This window comes from Pagrus major, chromosome 8, assembly GCF_040436345.1.
Source record: "Pagrus major chromosome 8, Pma_NU_1.0".
Classification (NCBI taxonomy): domain Eukaryota; kingdom Metazoa; phylum Chordata; class Actinopteri; order Spariformes; family Sparidae; genus Pagrus; species Pagrus major.
In genome coordinates, this window is record NC_133222.1 from 873,088 (window position 1) to 891,013 (window position 17,926).

Sequence of the window (17,926 nt, forward strand, 5' to 3'; positions counted from 1 at the left end):
TCATTCACGCTCCCAACCGCAAACTAACATCTTTTCATTGAGCTTGTATGTCATCTAGACGCAGGCGAATTGAGGTGAGCCTCTGACTGGAGTCAGCACTCAGCAGAGACTCTGGTTCTCTGCTTCCCTTCTCTCTCTAACGTTACGCTCATGAAGTACATTTCCCCTTAACATCTTAAATACATGTAGTGGAGTAGAAGTATAAAGTAGCATTAAGTGGAGCTACTCAAATAAAGTAGAAGTAGATCAGACTTGAGTTGAGTCACTGTGTTCAGTTACATTCACTGGCTGTTTCTCATTTTTATGTGGATCCACATATAATTGAACTCAGTCATAGATACCAGCCAAGTAAAGATCTCTTCATGATTCCCTGAGAAATCTCACAACGTTAAAGAAAGTGAGAAAAAATTCTTGGATCCGTCTCTTTATCTGGATCCACACCAAAAATAATGGGGTCTATTCCGGGCCGAGACACATCCTCCATCCGGGTTTGGTCCAAGTCCATTCGATTTCGCTGTAATCTTGCTGACCAACCAACCAAACCAACAAATCAACCGACAAACGCACTCAGTTGAAAACAGAACCAGAAGACATTCAGTCTGACTGATGATGATGGATTTATTTTACAGATCTATAAAAAGTTCAAGGCGGGATTAAAAAGCTTCTCTGAGGGATACGATGTCACCGGAGCTCTCACTGGACCGACACAACGCTTTCGTGTCCACAGCATCCATCATTCCACGCTTCCCAATCATTGCCTATGCGAGGAGCTGTGCGATGCATTCTGGTAGTGTCGCCTTGTGTTTTGTCTGCTCCTCATCTGCACTACGTTGAGGTCTAAGCTTCTTTCAGGAGCCACTGTGATTTACAGCTGTCCATCGAAATGAAGACAGATTCAGCACGGCTCGTTTCACAGCTCAAATGTTTTCAGAAACCGTTTCTGTGAACTGTTTTCATGACATGCGAGAAAGTTTCCAAAAGAGCCGTCACGTTGAGATCTGGGCGCAGAGAGCCAGGTGGTGTTCGTCCAATCGGGTGTGACCAGAAAGTGTGTGGTCGGAGGAGGAAGTTCACTCTGTTGATGCTGGGAACCAGAACAACCTCCCGCGTCCAGAAATGCTCCTGTGGACACGAGTCTCTGGCAGGCAGCGAGATATTTAACGTTAGTCACGTTACGTCACATACAGAGTTAACGTCTACAGGGTCCCGTCTGTCAGATGTTCCTCATTAATGCTTGGTGCTGGCTCCATCGTAAATGTCGAGCACTGCCTCTGCTTATCTGTTGATTTATGGCCCAACTCATCTAGACTATATGTTATGTGTGGGCTGAACCGGGCCTGCTGCGTGTGTGCAGACATGTAGAAGGATGTCGCTCAGGATCCTTCAGCATTCTGTTCCTGTAAATATCTAAACTTTACTTCATGAGGTTCTGCTGAGTTCTGCATCAGAACCGAGGTCTGTGTTCTCCGCTCTGTTCTCCTCTCAGAGGCAAACAAGCAGCAGAGTAAGAGCAAAGAAAAAAGTCTCCCAGCCATCAGTCTGTGATGGCTCAGTCATGCGTGGAGGCCATTGTTAAAGACTGCAGCTGGGAACAGAGGGGGGGGCAGGGAGGGAGGCAAGCCTTCACGACTCCTCCTGCTGCTGCCGCTGCCGCTGCTGCTGCAATACTCGACGATCAGCTCTCTCACACTGTATGCAGGTCAGACTTCAGGGTTTCAGATTGCCCAGAATAGTGATCAGCCGTCGTGTAACAGCGAGATACAGGTAACCAAACGACATTCAGACCAGGTGTAAACCCACCGCGACGTCACCTGCTGGTTTGTGGACTACTGTTTTAAATTATGAGGTAAAAATCGAGCAAAACAAATCCAATAAAAACCAGCAGGATGAGACCGATCAAACTAAAACAAACCAAAAGAAAAACGGAAGCTGGAAACTTCCTCCGTGCATGTGCCAAGTGAGCAGCTCTGATTGGACTGAACCAGAAGTCGTCTTTGTGTTTGGTTAACTGACACATTATTAACTATTTGTCTTTGGATATATTTTTATTTCTATAGATTTTATAATGCTGCTGAACAGGAAGTTTTGTTGTGTTCTTTTAATACAATCACAATAAAGTGTCTTTTCTAAAATAGACCTAATCTCCCATCCATCCATGTAAAAGTGAGAAATGTTACAGCAGCTGTCGCACCATCATCCTCTCAGTCTTCAGGTCCTGCACTCACAGCACCTCCAACCTTTAATCTCACGACTCAGTTTGAGCCGAAGGTTTTGTGTTTGTTGTTCGTGCGGCTGCTACAGCGTCGTTTAAACCAAGTTTAACCAAGTTACACAGACTTGAACAGGTTGAGACAAACTAACTAGATGGTGACACAAACATATCCTATATTAAAATAATAATTATCAATGATTATTTTCTGATTGTTTCAGCTCCGAATCAAACTATAATTAATAATTTCATTGTCCTCACAGAAAGCTGGGACTGACATGCTTTATTGCAGGTCACTCAGAAATGATAAAACCAAACAGTTATTACTCCAATATCATACAGTATAATGTCATTCTGACAGTTATGCTATTATCATTAAAGGAACAGTTCACCCAGAAATGTAAACTCACTCATCATCTCCTCCTGATGATATAAAGTCAGGCTCAGCCATCTCCTCCTCCTGATGATATAAAGTCAGGCTCAGCCATCATCTCCTCCTGATGATATAAAGTCAGACAGAGTTGCAGCGTTCTGCTGAACAGCTGAAGCAGCTGGAGATGATTTAAACATCAGATGTCTCCACACAGCTCGTCTGCTGCGATCACAGTCTGCAGGAGAGAAGAGATCACAGCCTGATCTGAGGAGACCATATTTACACCCTCGACATGCGGTCGAGCTCGTGCTAACACTGTTAGCTTCACAGCTACAGTGAAGATTTCAGCTTAAAAGAAATGTGTGAATAAGAATGCTGCAACTCTGTTTTACTGTGAAGCTCCAGAAATGTTTTGTGGACAACGAAACTTCAACTGACTTTCCGTCAGCATGGAGGGAGGAGATGATGACAACATTTCTATTTCTGGGTGAACTGCTCCTTTAATACAGACTCGACTGCTTTGGCAGAATCTGGCTTCAGCTTCTGTTTCAGTTTAAAACTTCCAACACTGACGAGTCTACTGGGCGTCTCAGCTATGTACACAGTAGATACACATCACAATGAAAGCGTCCTGCTGGCAGCCATTTGCTTTACAGTTATGTAACAGACAAAAAAAATCTCATATGTTGACTGAATTATCTAAAACTGAAGCAGTCAGTAAACCACTTGCTTCCCTGTGTTTGATCACAAGCAAAATGTGTTTTATCTACAAATAAACCATAAATAGCTAAATTCTTCTGTGTCTAAGTTAAATATCCAAAGTCTGAACACACACTTATTTCTGTTGAGTAAACAAATACATCCAAAACGTCACTATAAGCTTGAAAGAAGACACGTTTTTGCAGCCGTTCTATCTGATATGGCGAAAAGCATCTAGTAGTTCCATCATGTTCAGCTGCAGACGGATGAATACGGTCAGTGTTCGCTCAAAGCAGCTGTTGTTTCACTTCAACAGCACTTTCTGTACACACATTGTTGTCTTTTAACACGGAGGTCAGAGCGCTAATGTTTAGTCGATAAAAGCCTCATTGAAAACTCAGTTTGGAGGAGATCTGAAAGTCTTTGTGGTTTGAAGAGACGAGTTTGAATTCACTTCAGTGTCCAGTTTTCTGTTCTTTAGTTTGGACTCCAGCAGAGGACAGCGGCGTTTTCAGGCAACTACAGACCCGAATTAATCCAAAACAAAGCGTCATCTCTGGTCAGTTAAAGCAGGCTGGGGAAAAATTGGTAAAAATAATATGTATGTGTTTAACCGCCTGCTGCCCCCTTACAGCAGAGAAGAAGCACTAGCTGATATGTTGCTGTCCACAGATCATATTTACACGGCGGCCATTTTCCTGACGTCACGCTCAGGGTGGGAAGCACAGATGTCTACAGCTCTGTTCCCGGTTTAAAGTTGTATAAACGTTGTTATCATTTCACCGCTTCCCGAATGATCAGCAACTGAAAAGACAACAGATAGTGATGATCTGGAGCGACTGCGGGCCATATTTCTAGGTCGAACCACATATTTGATTATCTTAGACAACAGCTAACGTTAGCATTCAACCGCTTCCTAGCTGACGTTACAGTTTGATAGTGTTACATGATACAAAAGGAAAGTCGGAAATTAACTCTAAAATATCAACACACATCTTTGACACATTTATTTAAACCTGGAAGTGAAACACACTGGATTGTAATCAAACGGTAATGTAAGCTAGGAAGTGGCGGAATGCTAACGTGAGCTAATGGGTTACCAAATATGTTGATTTACCCACAAATATGAGCCGCTCTTCACTGTAGTTTCAGTTGCTGATCAGGGTTGAGCTTTACATCGCTGGAGGAAAATAGCCGCCATGTGAATTAGTTCTACATGTCCAGTCTTTTCTCATTGGACCCTGGCTATAGATGCTGGGGGAGAAAGGAGTAGAAAACTGAAGGACCTTAAGACAGACAGATGTTTTGGACAGACAGAGTGGCCTTCAGACTGCCGTCTCCTGGTCTTCTCTCTGGATCATCTGGTAATGTTGACGGTTCTCCAGATATTCAGCCAGTTCCTGGTCGTTGGCCTTCTCAGCACGCTGTTTGGGAGTCTCGCCCTGAAACGGAAACATGGAGTCTAACTCGGGTTTATGGGCCACAGTCTGATCTGATCTTTATTCACCTGAATGACGATCACATTCACATGACAGCTGTCCATAAGAAACCCTGCCCCACTTAGTTTTCACGAGCTGCTTCATCCAAATCCTGAAGGTCCTGATCCAAAACTATTAATCATTTCAACTTATTGATCTGTTATGAACGAAAGTTTAACTGCAGAATGTGACCCAAGATCATCTACAGAGAAGAGGTCTCACTCTGTTGAACTATAGAAATACTGGCTGTACAGTTAATGTTACAGAGTGGAGCTTCTTCCCTCATTGATGATCTTTGATCAGTTCAGATACATAGACAGACAGATAGATCAATAGATGGATCAATAGATGGATCAATAGATGGATAGACACTGTGATAAATTAATAGAAGTGAAGCCTCTCAGCTCCTCTGTAACCCTGCAGAGACTCTCGGCTTCGCACCAACACTTTACACACTAACTAACACATGAACTCTTTTCATTCGTTGGAGAGGAGAGGAGAAAAAAAACACTCAGATTATGGGCTGCTTCCTGTTACCACTGGCTTCACCATGGCAACGGTGAGCCACGGCCTTTGTGTGTGTCGGAGCGAGGCCGGGGATCCTGCGGCGCTTCGTTTCTCAATGACACACAACATTAATCACTTTATAGAAGTGGGTCAAATACTGCTGGAGATCCATTTAAAGTGCGGTGGGACAGCTCAGGCTGGTGGCCGTCACTGTGCCTGAGAACGACTCACCAAACCGCCTCATACAGCAGGAAGTGTCAGTCAACAACATGTTTCTCTGATAGAAAACATCGACTGAACTCATCACGACTTCACGTCAGGATCAGAGAGTGAGGACGTCTCTGTTGTCACAGAGTTCAGAAAAATATCCAGAAACTATCAGGAAACTTAAACGAGATGAAGAGTTATCGTTCTGTTTAAAACTGAATGAGAGTCGGTGTGATTTTCAGAACTAAAGACAATCACTTCAGTCTCAGCTGCACTCTGTTTACTGACAATTAGCTAATGTTAGCATGCTAAAGTGCCAAAACCAAAAATAAATAAATGATGTCATTAAATGCACTAAAAGTCATATTAAAAGTAAATGTGACATTTCTGTTTTAAATTCCTTCTGTAGTTATTTACCTTTGACTTAACGTCCTTATTTATTTACTTTCCCATTTTATTTGTTTATCTACCCATTTTATAAACAAAAATGTAAATAAATCCATTAAAGATGCACTTTGTAGTTTTGGGGAAGAAATTTTAATCAGAATCAAACTAAATAATCAAACTCTCTTTGTTTTAATGACTGAATAAACAAACTGACCTTAAAGGACAACACAGTTTATACTGTTTTACTGTTTATATGTGGCGGACCCTGCCACCTTTCTAGCTTCAAACAGCGTTCTGGGACCTTATTTTCCTCTGAGAACAGCTGGTTTATTCACTGATGGAGAAAAGTTTGTGTTATTACCTCATTAATGTTGTAAATATTAAGATTCTCAGTTTGTGTGTTACATGAACTTCTTTCTTTCTTTCTGTAAAAAAACATGGCGTCTGTCTCAGTGAAGGACGGGTTTATTTGCATCTAGAGCAGGAAGTGACATCAGATCACAGGAAGTGACATCAGATCACAGAAAGTGACATCAGATCACAGGAAGTGACATCAGATCACAGGTGGTCACTCAGACGCAGGTTAATGCAGCTGTGAACGGACGGACTGAGAGCTGAACACTGATTGGCGGATGGTGACAGCAGGTGTGAACAGCCAAATGGAGAAAGTTCAGCCGCTGCTAGTTTTCCTCAGCCAGCGTGCTGACTTCATCTGACTGCTCGAGTGCGTCTCTCACAGCGTGTGTGTGTGTGTGTGTGTGTGTGTGTGTGTGTGTGTTACAGGTGAGTGTTGTTTACCTGCAGGTCAGTCTTCATGAGCGACGCCCCGGCCTCCACCAGGTAGTGACAGATACTCCTCTGACAGGAGGAGGCGGCTTTATGGAGCGCCGTCTCTCCTCTGAAACACACAACATAAATATGAATGACACATCAAAACTGAAATGCAAGTGTGCAGTTTGATAAATTGGTTTTAAAGACATTAGGTCACAAACAGGACAGAAACATGACTCACGTCTCTCTCTCTGTTATGTCCAGGTGAGGTGTGGGCACTGAATGTAACGAGACGGAAACAAAATGCTTTTAGAAACACGGTTCATAACAAACTGTGGAGAAACTGACCTTTACCTTCAGACTACATCGTGAACAAACTGGAGTACATAGCGTCTGTACTGTGCCTGTTAAATAACACGGTCTGATTAAATTAACTTATATCTCAGCGGTAATTAAATTATTAAGCTCAGAGGAACTTTTACATAAACATAATGTGTTTTTAATTGTTTAGTATTCGAGTATGAAACATAAAAGTTATGTGTTTCAAACTTATTCCGTCTCACACACACAAACACACATTTCCTCCACAGAGCAGAAACTAATCAATCACTCCCAAAGTGATTAATGGGACGTCAGCGCTGTGTGTTCACCTGCTGCTCCCAACTTCCACATGCTTCACATACGAGCGAACAGAGCTGCATTCACAGGCTGTTTGTCAGAGGAAGAAACAACTTTAACGACCACAAACATCTGAAGAGTACAAGCAGCGAAGACCAACCGCTCAAAACTACCATTTATACATCATTAATGCACAGGTGCATTGTGGGAAAGTCTTTCTGCAGGAGAGCCACACATGAACCAAACTCCATGGTGATTTTTGCTGTTTGACTCTGATGACTGCTGTTAAAGCAAACTGTTTCCCTCCAGACTTTAACTCTTATTTCACAAATCTAAACTCAACCGTTTTCTTTAACAGCCACATTAAATCTAGAATGAAGAATAAAAAGTCAGACGGGTCAAATCAAACGCCACTCGTCTACAGACATGAACACTAAAGATGACAGACGCAGTGGACACATCCAGTCACAACCACTCGTTCAGCCATCAGGTCTTCATGTATGCGTCTTACAGCCACTGTGTGTGCTGGCGCCCCCCAGTGGATAAATTAATAGTGTTACTCAACAACTTCACTGGGAATTTGTCCCATTTTTTCAGAAAATAATCAAATAAAAAAACTTTGTAAAACATGAAACACCAAAGAAGAAGAAGCACAATGAGACAGATTACAGACATGTTCTGCTTTCGTTACAACAAACTTGATTAAACTCTTGAAACTAATTCATTTCCATTAAAACAGGTGAGATGATGTCACCACAATGGCCAAACATTTCACTTCAACATTTTTTGGGGACAAACTGGTTGGTCAGCGCATGTAATGAGTTACAGGCTGTTTCTCACTGTCACATCAGGTCTAGACTGAAGGTTTCTAAGAGGGCAGAGCAGGAACTCTGAAACTCTTTACAGAAACTGGATCAGTTGTATCAAAGTGATCCCACCATCAGAAGATCAACACATCAAGCTGAGTTTACTGAGAGACAGAAAAGCCGCTTCATCACAGAGACATAATTTACTAAATGAACACCACAAGAGTCCGATCAGCAGTGGTCCTGTCAGAACAAGGCTGTCCTGTAGAGTCTCAGAGGACGAGCTGCAGTTCGTAACCCAGTGGTTACGAACTGCAGCTCAGTGGAAGATGAGAAAAGTCTATTTACTGATGAATCACAGAGATAGATTAGTGTCAGTAACTGAAAGGTGTATGTAAGGAGACGACCAGGACAGAGAATGGTACCACAGTGTTTCAAAGCCACAGTGAAACATGGTGGAGGAAGATGTTTTCAGACTCCACCCTGACTGAGGAGAAGCACCACTCCATCCTTCAGAGACATGCTCCACCCTCTGGTCTGATCTTTGTGGAGAAGGATTCATCCTGCAGCAGGATAATGAGCCCAAACACACCTCAAAACTTTCATACAACTACTGAAGACCAAAGAAGACCAACGAGTCCTGAATGTCCTGGACTGTCCTCCACAGCCTCCTGACCTCGACCACAGCCGCCTGACTTCTACCACAGCCTCCTGACCTCGACCACAGCCTCCTGACCACAACCACGGCCGCCTGACTTCTACCACAGCCTCCTGACCTCGACCACGGCCGCCTGACCTCGACCACGGCCGCCTGACCTCGACCACGGCCGCCTGACCTCGACCACGGCCTCCTGACTTCTACCACAGCCTCCTGACCTCGACCACGGCCGCCTGACCTCGACCACAGCCTCCTGACCACGACCACAGCCTCCTGACCACGACCACAGCCTCCTGACCTCGACCACAGCCTCCTGACCACGACCACAGCCTCCTGACCACGACCACAGCCTCCTGACTTCTACCACAGCCTCCTGACTTCTACCACAGCCTCCTGACTTCTACCACAGCCTCCTGACTTCTACCACAGCCTCCTGACCACGACCACAGCCGCCTGACTTCTACCACAGCCTCCTGACCTCGACCACAGCCTCCTGACTTCTACCACAGCCTCCTGACCTCGACCACAGCCTCCTGACTTCTACCACAGCCTCCTGACCTCGACCACAGTTGAAGACTGAGAAAGCCAAACATCCTCTGTGACATCACAAGAGGCTTTGTGAACACTGTCACATCATGCTGCGATAACATGAGTCTGCAGGTTTTACTCTAACTTGTAGCTCGAGTGCATGAAGGGGGACAAACCAAATACTGAGACATTCTGACATTTTTCACTCAAACTGTTAAACTGATGTCATTTGTAATGAAAAATACGTACATCTTTCAAAACAAATGTAGAATAGAAGTATTTTGACTGGTGGTCTCAGACTTTTGGACCCTGCTGTATAAACTTCTCTCACCATTGTCGATGAGGTACTTGAGGATCTCTTTGCTGCCGACCTCCACAGCGTGATGCAGCAGCGTGCAGCCGGCGGCGTCCTGCAGCAGGATGTCTGCCGCCTGCTGGTGGAGCTCCATCAGCTGGACAACACAGAAAAACGGAGGTTTCACTTCAGTTTGGTGGCAGTAAATAACCGTAGATTTAGTTCTTAAAAACTTCAGTCCAGCAGCCGAAAACAAACTGGATATCCGGTGAGGTACAAGGTACGGAAGCCCTGAGGGACAAGTGAGAATTATTTTCCAAGTCTGATCTAAATGATTCTCTCTTCTGTGTTTGACTCGTGATCCAGTGGGAAAAAATGTTTTGCCACAATAACTTTATGACTTCCCTCATTTGTTTCCATCTGTAATAACATGTAGACGAAGGTTTTTTTCCATGTGTGAAATTAAGTAAAAAACTTTTCTTTTCCCCAATTAAAAAAGTCCTGTGGGTGGAACTGAATGCTTTTTTAAAATTCTTTTTAGTGCATGAACATTTTTTTTCCTCTCAGTAGAAAATATTTCCAGGAGAATTTTTTTCCTTTTGTTTTTCATGTGTGGAACTGAAAAACACTTTCCCCCTTTTTTCTCTACGTGTGTTCACAGATGGAAAAAAATGAAGGAACTTTTAAAGATTTTCCTGGCAAAACCTATTTTTCCCACCAGATCATAAACACAGAAGAGAGAATAATTTTGATCAGACTTAGAAAATGGGTCACCAGATCACCTCAGGGCTTCCATAACAAGGTGACTTCACGGATCTTTAACAAATCAACTAATTCAGATTTTTCCACAGATGTCCAAGTGAGACAGACTCACTCTGGTCAGGTCTTCAGTCCTGATGCAGTTGATCAACTCTGCATCTAAAAGACAGAAAATAAAATTCAACCCTGTGTTGATCAGAGGATGAATAGATGCGACTGTTGGTCAGAACCAAACGTAACAGCAGAAACAAAACGACTCACTCAACATGTGAATCGTTTTGTGGTCGGATCAACGCGTCTGTTCAAAGATTGATTTTCACTCTTCAGATTGTTTGATTTAAATAATTTAGAGACACGATGCCTGTAAAGTTTTGAGATGGTTTCATGGGTTAAGTTAAAAACCCCTGTGAAGACTTAAGATTAAGATCGGCTTTATTTATCCCACAATGGGGAAATTCACTTGTTACAACAGCTCACGATGCAACAGTACAGGAAAAAGAATCAGAAAAATATGAATGAAGTTAAATAGAAAATAAATAGAAAAACACATATTTACAAAAACAAACAAGTGAGTGGAAAAGTGATTGATCAGGTAGTGCTCGAGTTAAAGAGAATATTATTTAAATACTTGAAGAAATCTGTAAAAATGGTTATTATTCGAGCCCCGTCTTTACTTTAAGACGATCAACAGAAGAAACGTTTACCTTTTTCAGGGTCGTGTGAGGTAGCACTGGATGGACTGTCAGAGAGATAAGAGACAGAGAAACAAAATAAGATGTTAGATGTGAACATGAACCAAGAAAACATAAACACACACACACACACACACTGAATGGAGTCCTACCTAATGATGGGTCTGAAATCAGCGAGCGTTGTGTTTGAGCGATGGACATTGATGATCTTTGCCCCTCTCCTTCAGATGAGAGACAGCGAGGACAACATGGACAAGTGACAGGCTCACTAGCAGCACATGGTACCAGCAGCACTACAGAATAAGGCCCTGTGTCCACATAGTGGGTTTTTTCAGAGCTAGAGCATCTTTTATCAATTATTCCCAATGAGGAGCGAGCGTCTGCGGCAGCAGGCCACCGCCCAGAGAAAAGGCACAGCGCCCAGCATCGTGGCTCTTTTTCTGTCTCCTGGCCTCGGCGATAATATTCACTGTATTTTTGTCTCCTATGGATGATGTCATCACCCACATCCTCCTCGCTCTGATGTCCCGATGTCAAATAAAACACAAACAGATAGCAAACTAAAAGGATCAGAGTCCATCATACAGCGACGGCTGTCAACATACTGTTGTCATAGAGACGATACGCACATGCAGCAATTTTCTCTCGGCGCTCCTGAACACAGCCAGCAAAAAACACTGCCTGTTCTGCCTGAAAAAACACTCTGTGGACACGGACCCTCAAGTACCATGTGTGAAGACTGATGTTTACATACGTATGTATACATACAGCAGACATACGTAAGTACAGTTTATATGTACACATGACTGCAGTGATGGCAAGACAAAGTTCATTTCGTGGGATCAAATAATTTAAATTAAGTAACTTGTTCATTGAAGTGTTTATTATTCAAGTGTTAAACATAAAAGTGACAGATTTCTCCTGTAATAAATCACATCAGGTTGTTTAGCTGATTAACATTGAGTCAACATGATAAATGTGACACTTGTGGAATCGAATCAGATGGAAAATGTACATGTAATTAAAATAGTTAAAGTCAAAGTGTTTCAGGTGATTTCCATGATATTTTGGTTACCAGCCCTGAAATGTCTCTTATAAATGAAGAAGCTCAGCAGCGTTGTGAGGCTGCGCTGCGTTCACGTCACACGTCATGACACACCAACCATCCGCCACACATCTGATGTACTAAGATTCATCTGTGTGTGTGTGTGTGTGTGTGTGTGTGTGTGTGTGTGTGTGTGTGTGTGTGTGTGTCTGTGTGTGTGTGTGTGTCTACCTGCAGAGGGCAGTCTTGGAGGAGCTCTGAGACAAAGCATCAGCCACTGAACTGTCGCTGGAAATCCTCTTCCTCTGAAAGTCTCTCATCCTGAAACACACACACACACACGCACGCATGCACGCACACACACACCTTTGAGTGTGACTGTCACACAGGTTTCTGAAGAGCCAGAATCAAGCTCACAGTGGGCGGTACCAGTCATCGTCATCTTGGCAACACCCAACTCCACCTAACTCCCTGGCAATGTCAAAAATGGGCAGAGAGGTGGAGCGTGGGTGGAGCTGAAGCATCCTAGTTAGTTAAACAAGCCCACTTAGATGGAAGCTACCAAGCTAGCTAATGCTAATAAGTCATCAGTGTTCACACATAAGGAGAAGTTAATTTCACTTCACGTCATTTGTGTGAGTTTGACCCAAACTGACATTGTTCTGTACATTAGCAGCAAGATAGCGAGCAACAACCGACACCGAAGGAGTTTCAGTACATCACTGTTGATTTCAGCTCCTCTGTGGCTCGTTCTGGCAGCGACAGTGAAGATAAATCCACTTTATAAACTTTAAAATTTGAATTGAATTAAAATCCTCCAAAAGGCTCCAACAGCACAAACACGATGAGCTGAAGATCAGTGATGAATTATCTGAGGTTATCTGACCCCACAGAGGCGACACACGTTCAGACGTTCAGCTCTTCATTTCATTTCATGTCTGACGGCTGCGGATGATAAAGACCAGCTGACACCTCGTCTCATCACAGCTGCTTCATTCACATTCATTCGTCCTCTGAACTGGTCGCTCCACCAGCTGCTGCAGGACCTGCTTTACCCAGCAGGAGGCGCTCAGTGAATAACCCACACTGTTTCCCAGCATAGATTGGTAAATGTGTTCACTGGTGAAGGTTTCAGGGGACTGACTGTGTCTTTTCTTTATATTGTTCCTGATTTATCTGAACAAACATCTCAGAATTATCAATAAAAATGCTGTAAAATTTTTTAGAAAAAATTCTTTTTTTTTTTTCTTAACAAACTTTGTAAGCGCTACACAAATAAAACATCAAACTAAAATAAAGGTTAATGTACTTCATACTACAACAAATAATAAAAGTGTTTGTTGATCAAATGCCCAGATGGGAATATCCGAGGTAAATGAAGGCCCTGTCCTGAGTCTCACCTCGTTGAGGTTGAGGAGGTGGGGGAGGACGGAGAGCAGGGGAAGGCGAACTGTCTCTGCTGGTCCTGGTGCTCCTCAGAGTCCACCAGGTCGGGCATGCCGGGGGAGGTGCCCACCGTCTCCTTGACGACCAGCTCCGGGTCCAGGATGTAGAGCTCCTCCTGAGAGATCTCCGTCACGTAGTTCAGGTGCTCCTGGAAGAGGAGGACGTCAGGAGAGGCCTGTCATCTATCAATACACTGATGTGTTTATTGATCAACAGGAGAAAGGGGATTATGATTCTGAATCAAAATAAAGAAGTTTGTTACAGTATTTACAACTTATGACATTTTATAAAGGAAATGATTTAATCATTAAAACTTTAAATATCACGAGTGATAAAAGTTTCGACCTGAAAGAAATTAGCGGCTATTTATTAACTACTTACTGGAAAATAGCAAAATATTACTTTTGAATAATACTGAAGTAATTTTCTAATTTAAGACTAATTTAAACACACCCATGACTCTGAAGTCGAAGATCATTTTTCTGATTTTGTTATTATTGAATTTAGCTTTTGTTTATTATGTAACAATATTTACATAAACATGCTTTTCAACTGTATGTGAGCGTCAGTGGAGGAACATAAAAACAACAAGAATCCTGTCTGAGTGGCAGTTTACATTAATGTCTTTCTGCAGTTATGGATTAAACAAAAATCTAAATTGCTAAATTAATAACTGTCATCAGTGATCACTTAAAAAAAATCTGTAAAATCAGTTTAGGAAAATAAATATTGGGTTCTCGTTTCTGTCTTTTATATGTTGATGTGGATGTTTCCTCTGATACGCGGTCACACCTGAGCCCGGTCGATCCTGTAGAAACGATCTGCAGTTGTACCTGAAAAACAGAAATGAGCTGTCAGACTCCGCATGTGACTCTGTGCTGAGAAGCTGAGCATTGGTTTGGACTTACAGTCGAGGAAACACCACTTCATGGACAACTTCTGTGAGGACAGGCACTCTCCCTTCATCTCGTCACAGTCCTGAAACAGCAGAGTGATCATCAGGAAGAGTGATGAAGACTTCATCCAGACCTCAGCTTCAGTGTGTGAATCAACACTCTGCTCACATTGATGTTCAAGTCAGTGATGGAATGTTATTCAAGTACTTAAGCACAATTTTGAGGTACTTGTACTTTATCTGATAATTTTAGTTACAAGTTAATTTGCAGATTACATGCTGCATAAGAGCCAAATTAAATTGGTCGAGCTGTACAGAGTCTGAGGTGTCAGAAGTCCACACATTGTTTCCTCCAGGAGAAGTTCAGATACTTGTGTAAAAACAGACTCTGGTAAAAGTAGAAGTACTGATTCAACTTGTTTACTCCAGTAAAAGTAATCGAGTACAGGCTCTGACATGTACTCAGAGTATCAGAGTAAAAAGTCTCCCTCTGAAGGACATTTGTGGTCAAAGCTAACTGAAGCTCACGTCATATTAATATAATTCAAAGACTATTAAAGTTAAAGGTAGAGTCAGTAGGATTTGTCCCAGCTGCTCCTGAACGCACCACAAAGATAGTTGATAGTGAGTCTCATTCCCAGGACGTCAAACAGCCACATGTTGGGTTGGTAAAGCGTCCGAGCAGCAACAAAGAGAGAAAATAAGAAACTCTCTGCAGATACGAGACACTAACACGCCTTTTCTCCCCATTCCAGCCTCCCTCTCTGTCTGTTTACGTCTTCTTACGTCTTTGTCTCGTCTCGCTGCGTCTGCCGTGCGTGATGTGCTCTGATAGGTCGACATCAGTCTGGTGATGTTGGGAAGGCGGCGTGCGATGACGCCAAATAACAATAATCCATAATTCACCTCAAATGCATCAAACTAAAGTAACGAGGCTGTTTGAAGCTGTGAGGAGGAGAAAGTTCAGATGTTTGTGTTCAGATGTAGAGAGGGAAAGTCTCAGAGATACTCAGGTACAGGACAGATACCTGAAACATCTGCTGAAGGACAGTAACTAAGTATTTGTACTTCATTACTTCCACCTCTGACAGTATTTACATTACATACATGCAAATATATAATTTACTTCTACTTGTATTTTTGAATAATCACTAAATCACCCTGATACATGTCTCTGCTGCGAGGTGGAAGTAACTGACGAGAATTTCAGGTGTAACAGAGTACTTTTACACTGCAGTGTTGTCACTTGTGCTGTACCTGATCCAGGTTGTCATGCAGGCGCTCAATGAGCAGGCGGCAGGTTTCCAGGTCGCTGTCTCCAGGGACGGTGATCACTCCCAACGGCATCGCTGCAGACATGGACGACACGTCGAGGTCAAATCACTGAATCTTTAAAGTTCAAGTTTCCAAAGTTAAAAAAGAAAAATTTAGGCCGAGTCCGGATGTAAACAGGTATTTTTGTAGACAGGGTTTAAAAAAATAGCTCGACCCAGATGAGTGTTTTCAGAAATTATTAAAACACATATCTCAGAGATTCACGTACACTGGGCACGTTACACTGGGCACGTGCACACCAGTATACAGAAAATAAAATGAACGAGGCCGTGAAACTTCACAGAATCGTCTTGGATAATTGGTTAGCAGCTGTTTTTCTGTGCTGAGTAAATTAATAATTAGATACGACTGTTTATGTATATTTTAATGCACCTTTAATAGTCAACTTTACTCTGTAATTTCAAGGCAATTGGTTTACTTGATTTTTTTCAGTAAGATGATCTTGTCAGATTTTTTGGTGCTCCAAGTTCTACAAAAATTTTTTTCATGTGTCTAACAGAGTTTTTCTGTGTGTGAAACCCAGTGAACAAATATATTTTTTAGGAGCAAAGACTTTGTTTCTGTAATACTCATTTTGACCACAAGAGGCTGAAGTGCACGACTACTCATGTCCTAGATAAGATGAAAAGCACCCATGATCCTCCAGGAGAGTTTTAATTTAAGAGCGAGTGTGAAGAAAGCTTCAGTTAACCCTTCGCTGACTCACAGGCCTCCTTCAGCTGGTCCTTGTCGTAGTGCAGAGCCTCGTACGCCGCCATGCTGATCCGGTTCACTCTGATCTGCAGTTTCTCAGGGACGGGCTGCTGACTGCACACACACACACACACACACACACACACACACACACACACACACACACACACACACACACACACACACACACAGAAACGTTATACTGTGAGCTGTGATGTAGGTGTATTTGTACTGTGATGGCAGGTGTATTTGTACTGTGATGGCAGGTGTATTTGTACTGTGATATAGGTGTATTTGTACTGTGTTGGCAGGTGTATTTGTACTGTGATGTAGGTGTATTTGTACTGTGATGTAGGTGTATTTGTACTGTGATGTAGGTGTATTTGTACTGTGATGGCAGGTGTATTTGTACTGTGATGTAGGTGTATTTGTACTGTGACGTAGGTGTATTTGTACTGTGATGTAGGTGTATTTGTACTGTGACGTAGGTATATTTATACTCATTGAGATGGGGCATGGAGATCCTCCTCTTGGCCTTCTGCACCATGTTAGCCTGGTTCCTCAGGCTGATGTGGATGATGGACGGTGCCAGCTTGCAGGGCTCTCCGTCCACCTGCATGGGGATGGACTTGTAGGTGGTGAGGGTTACTTCTTTACACTGATGGAGCCGCTCACCGTGACCGCCCACCTGCAGCGTGGCCTGGACATAAACAACCACAGGTCAACGACAGAGCTGCTGCTTGTGTTTATACCAGGGGAGGGCGATACCGCAAAATTTCAGTAATACAAGGACAATATCGCCAATATTGATACCAATTAGGGGTCGACCGATACAGCTTTTTCAGGGCCGACACCAATTATTAGAAATCAAGGAGACTGAAAATATTAGATATTTGGGACCGATATTAATTTACAGAAAACTCAATAAAACATTTATTTGATAACTTTATTTAGTAGTTACTTTGCAGATTCAGATTATTTCATTGTTTATTGGCTATTAGCTGTGTTGTGTTACCAATCAGATCGTGTTGTGGGCGGGACATTGTGTCAGAGGATGCTTCATCAGAGCTGAAGTAGCACATTTTCTAAATTAGTTTATTTTATCGGCCATCTGACAGAAAAATCACTGATACTGCTCAACGGAAAAATGCTGAATATCGGGCCGATAATCGGTCAGGACTGATCATCTGTGGGTACAAGATAATCGTAGAAGAGAGAAGTATTGGAGTGTTGATAGTATCTATATTTTGGGATCCATCTACCCACCCCTAGTTTATACATCTGACCTGAGTACGTGGTTTGGTGGAGTGGTTTCCTATCAATTGGCAGCTTTATGTCAGACTGTCTCCCAACAACATGTGGAGCTCCACAAATTTTAAGGTTTCTTATCACATGCACGCAAATAAAACTCCACCAAATGATTTAAGTTAAATAGACCGGGACAGTGAGCTAAATTAGCAGCTGTTGGCTCAAATGTCTTCTTCAGTTAAATAAGAACAAAACTGAAGTCATTGTTTCATTGGTC

General features: G+C 42.7%; 1 protein-coding gene across 2 annotated transcripts in view; it reads right to left on the minus strand.

The window, feature by feature from the left end:
• Positions 1–2,477: 2,477 nt before the first annotated feature.
• dgkzb (diacylglycerol kinase, zeta b) overlaps positions 2,478–17,926 on the minus strand; it is a 58,220-nt gene continuing 42,771 nt past the window's right edge. For both annotated transcript variants that reach the window (XM_073471675.1, XM_073471674.1), the window contains exons 20-33: positions 16,902–17,101; positions 16,415–16,515; positions 15,631–15,722; positions 14,387–14,456; positions 14,271–14,311; positions 13,433–13,626; positions 12,264–12,353; positions 11,140–11,208; positions 11,000–11,034; positions 10,411–10,454; positions 9,573–9,693; positions 6,873–6,909; positions 6,659–6,758; positions 2,478–4,723 (exon numbers count right to left, since the gene is read on the minus strand). In XM_073471675.1, coding sequence (XP_073327776.1) covers positions 4,607–4,723; positions 6,659–6,758; positions 6,873–6,909; positions 9,573–9,693; positions 10,411–10,454; positions 11,000–11,034; positions 11,140–11,208; positions 12,264–12,353; positions 13,433–13,626; positions 14,271–14,311; positions 14,387–14,456; positions 15,631–15,722; positions 16,415–16,515; positions 16,902–17,101 — 1,311 coding nt within the window. In that variant the 3' untranslated portion in view covers positions 2,478–4,606. The remainder of the gene's footprint in view (positions 4,724–6,658; positions 6,759–6,872; positions 6,910–9,572; positions 9,694–10,410; positions 10,455–10,999; positions 11,035–11,139; positions 11,209–12,263; positions 12,354–13,432; positions 13,627–14,270; positions 14,312–14,386; positions 14,457–15,630; positions 15,723–16,414; positions 16,516–16,901; positions 17,102–17,926) is intronic.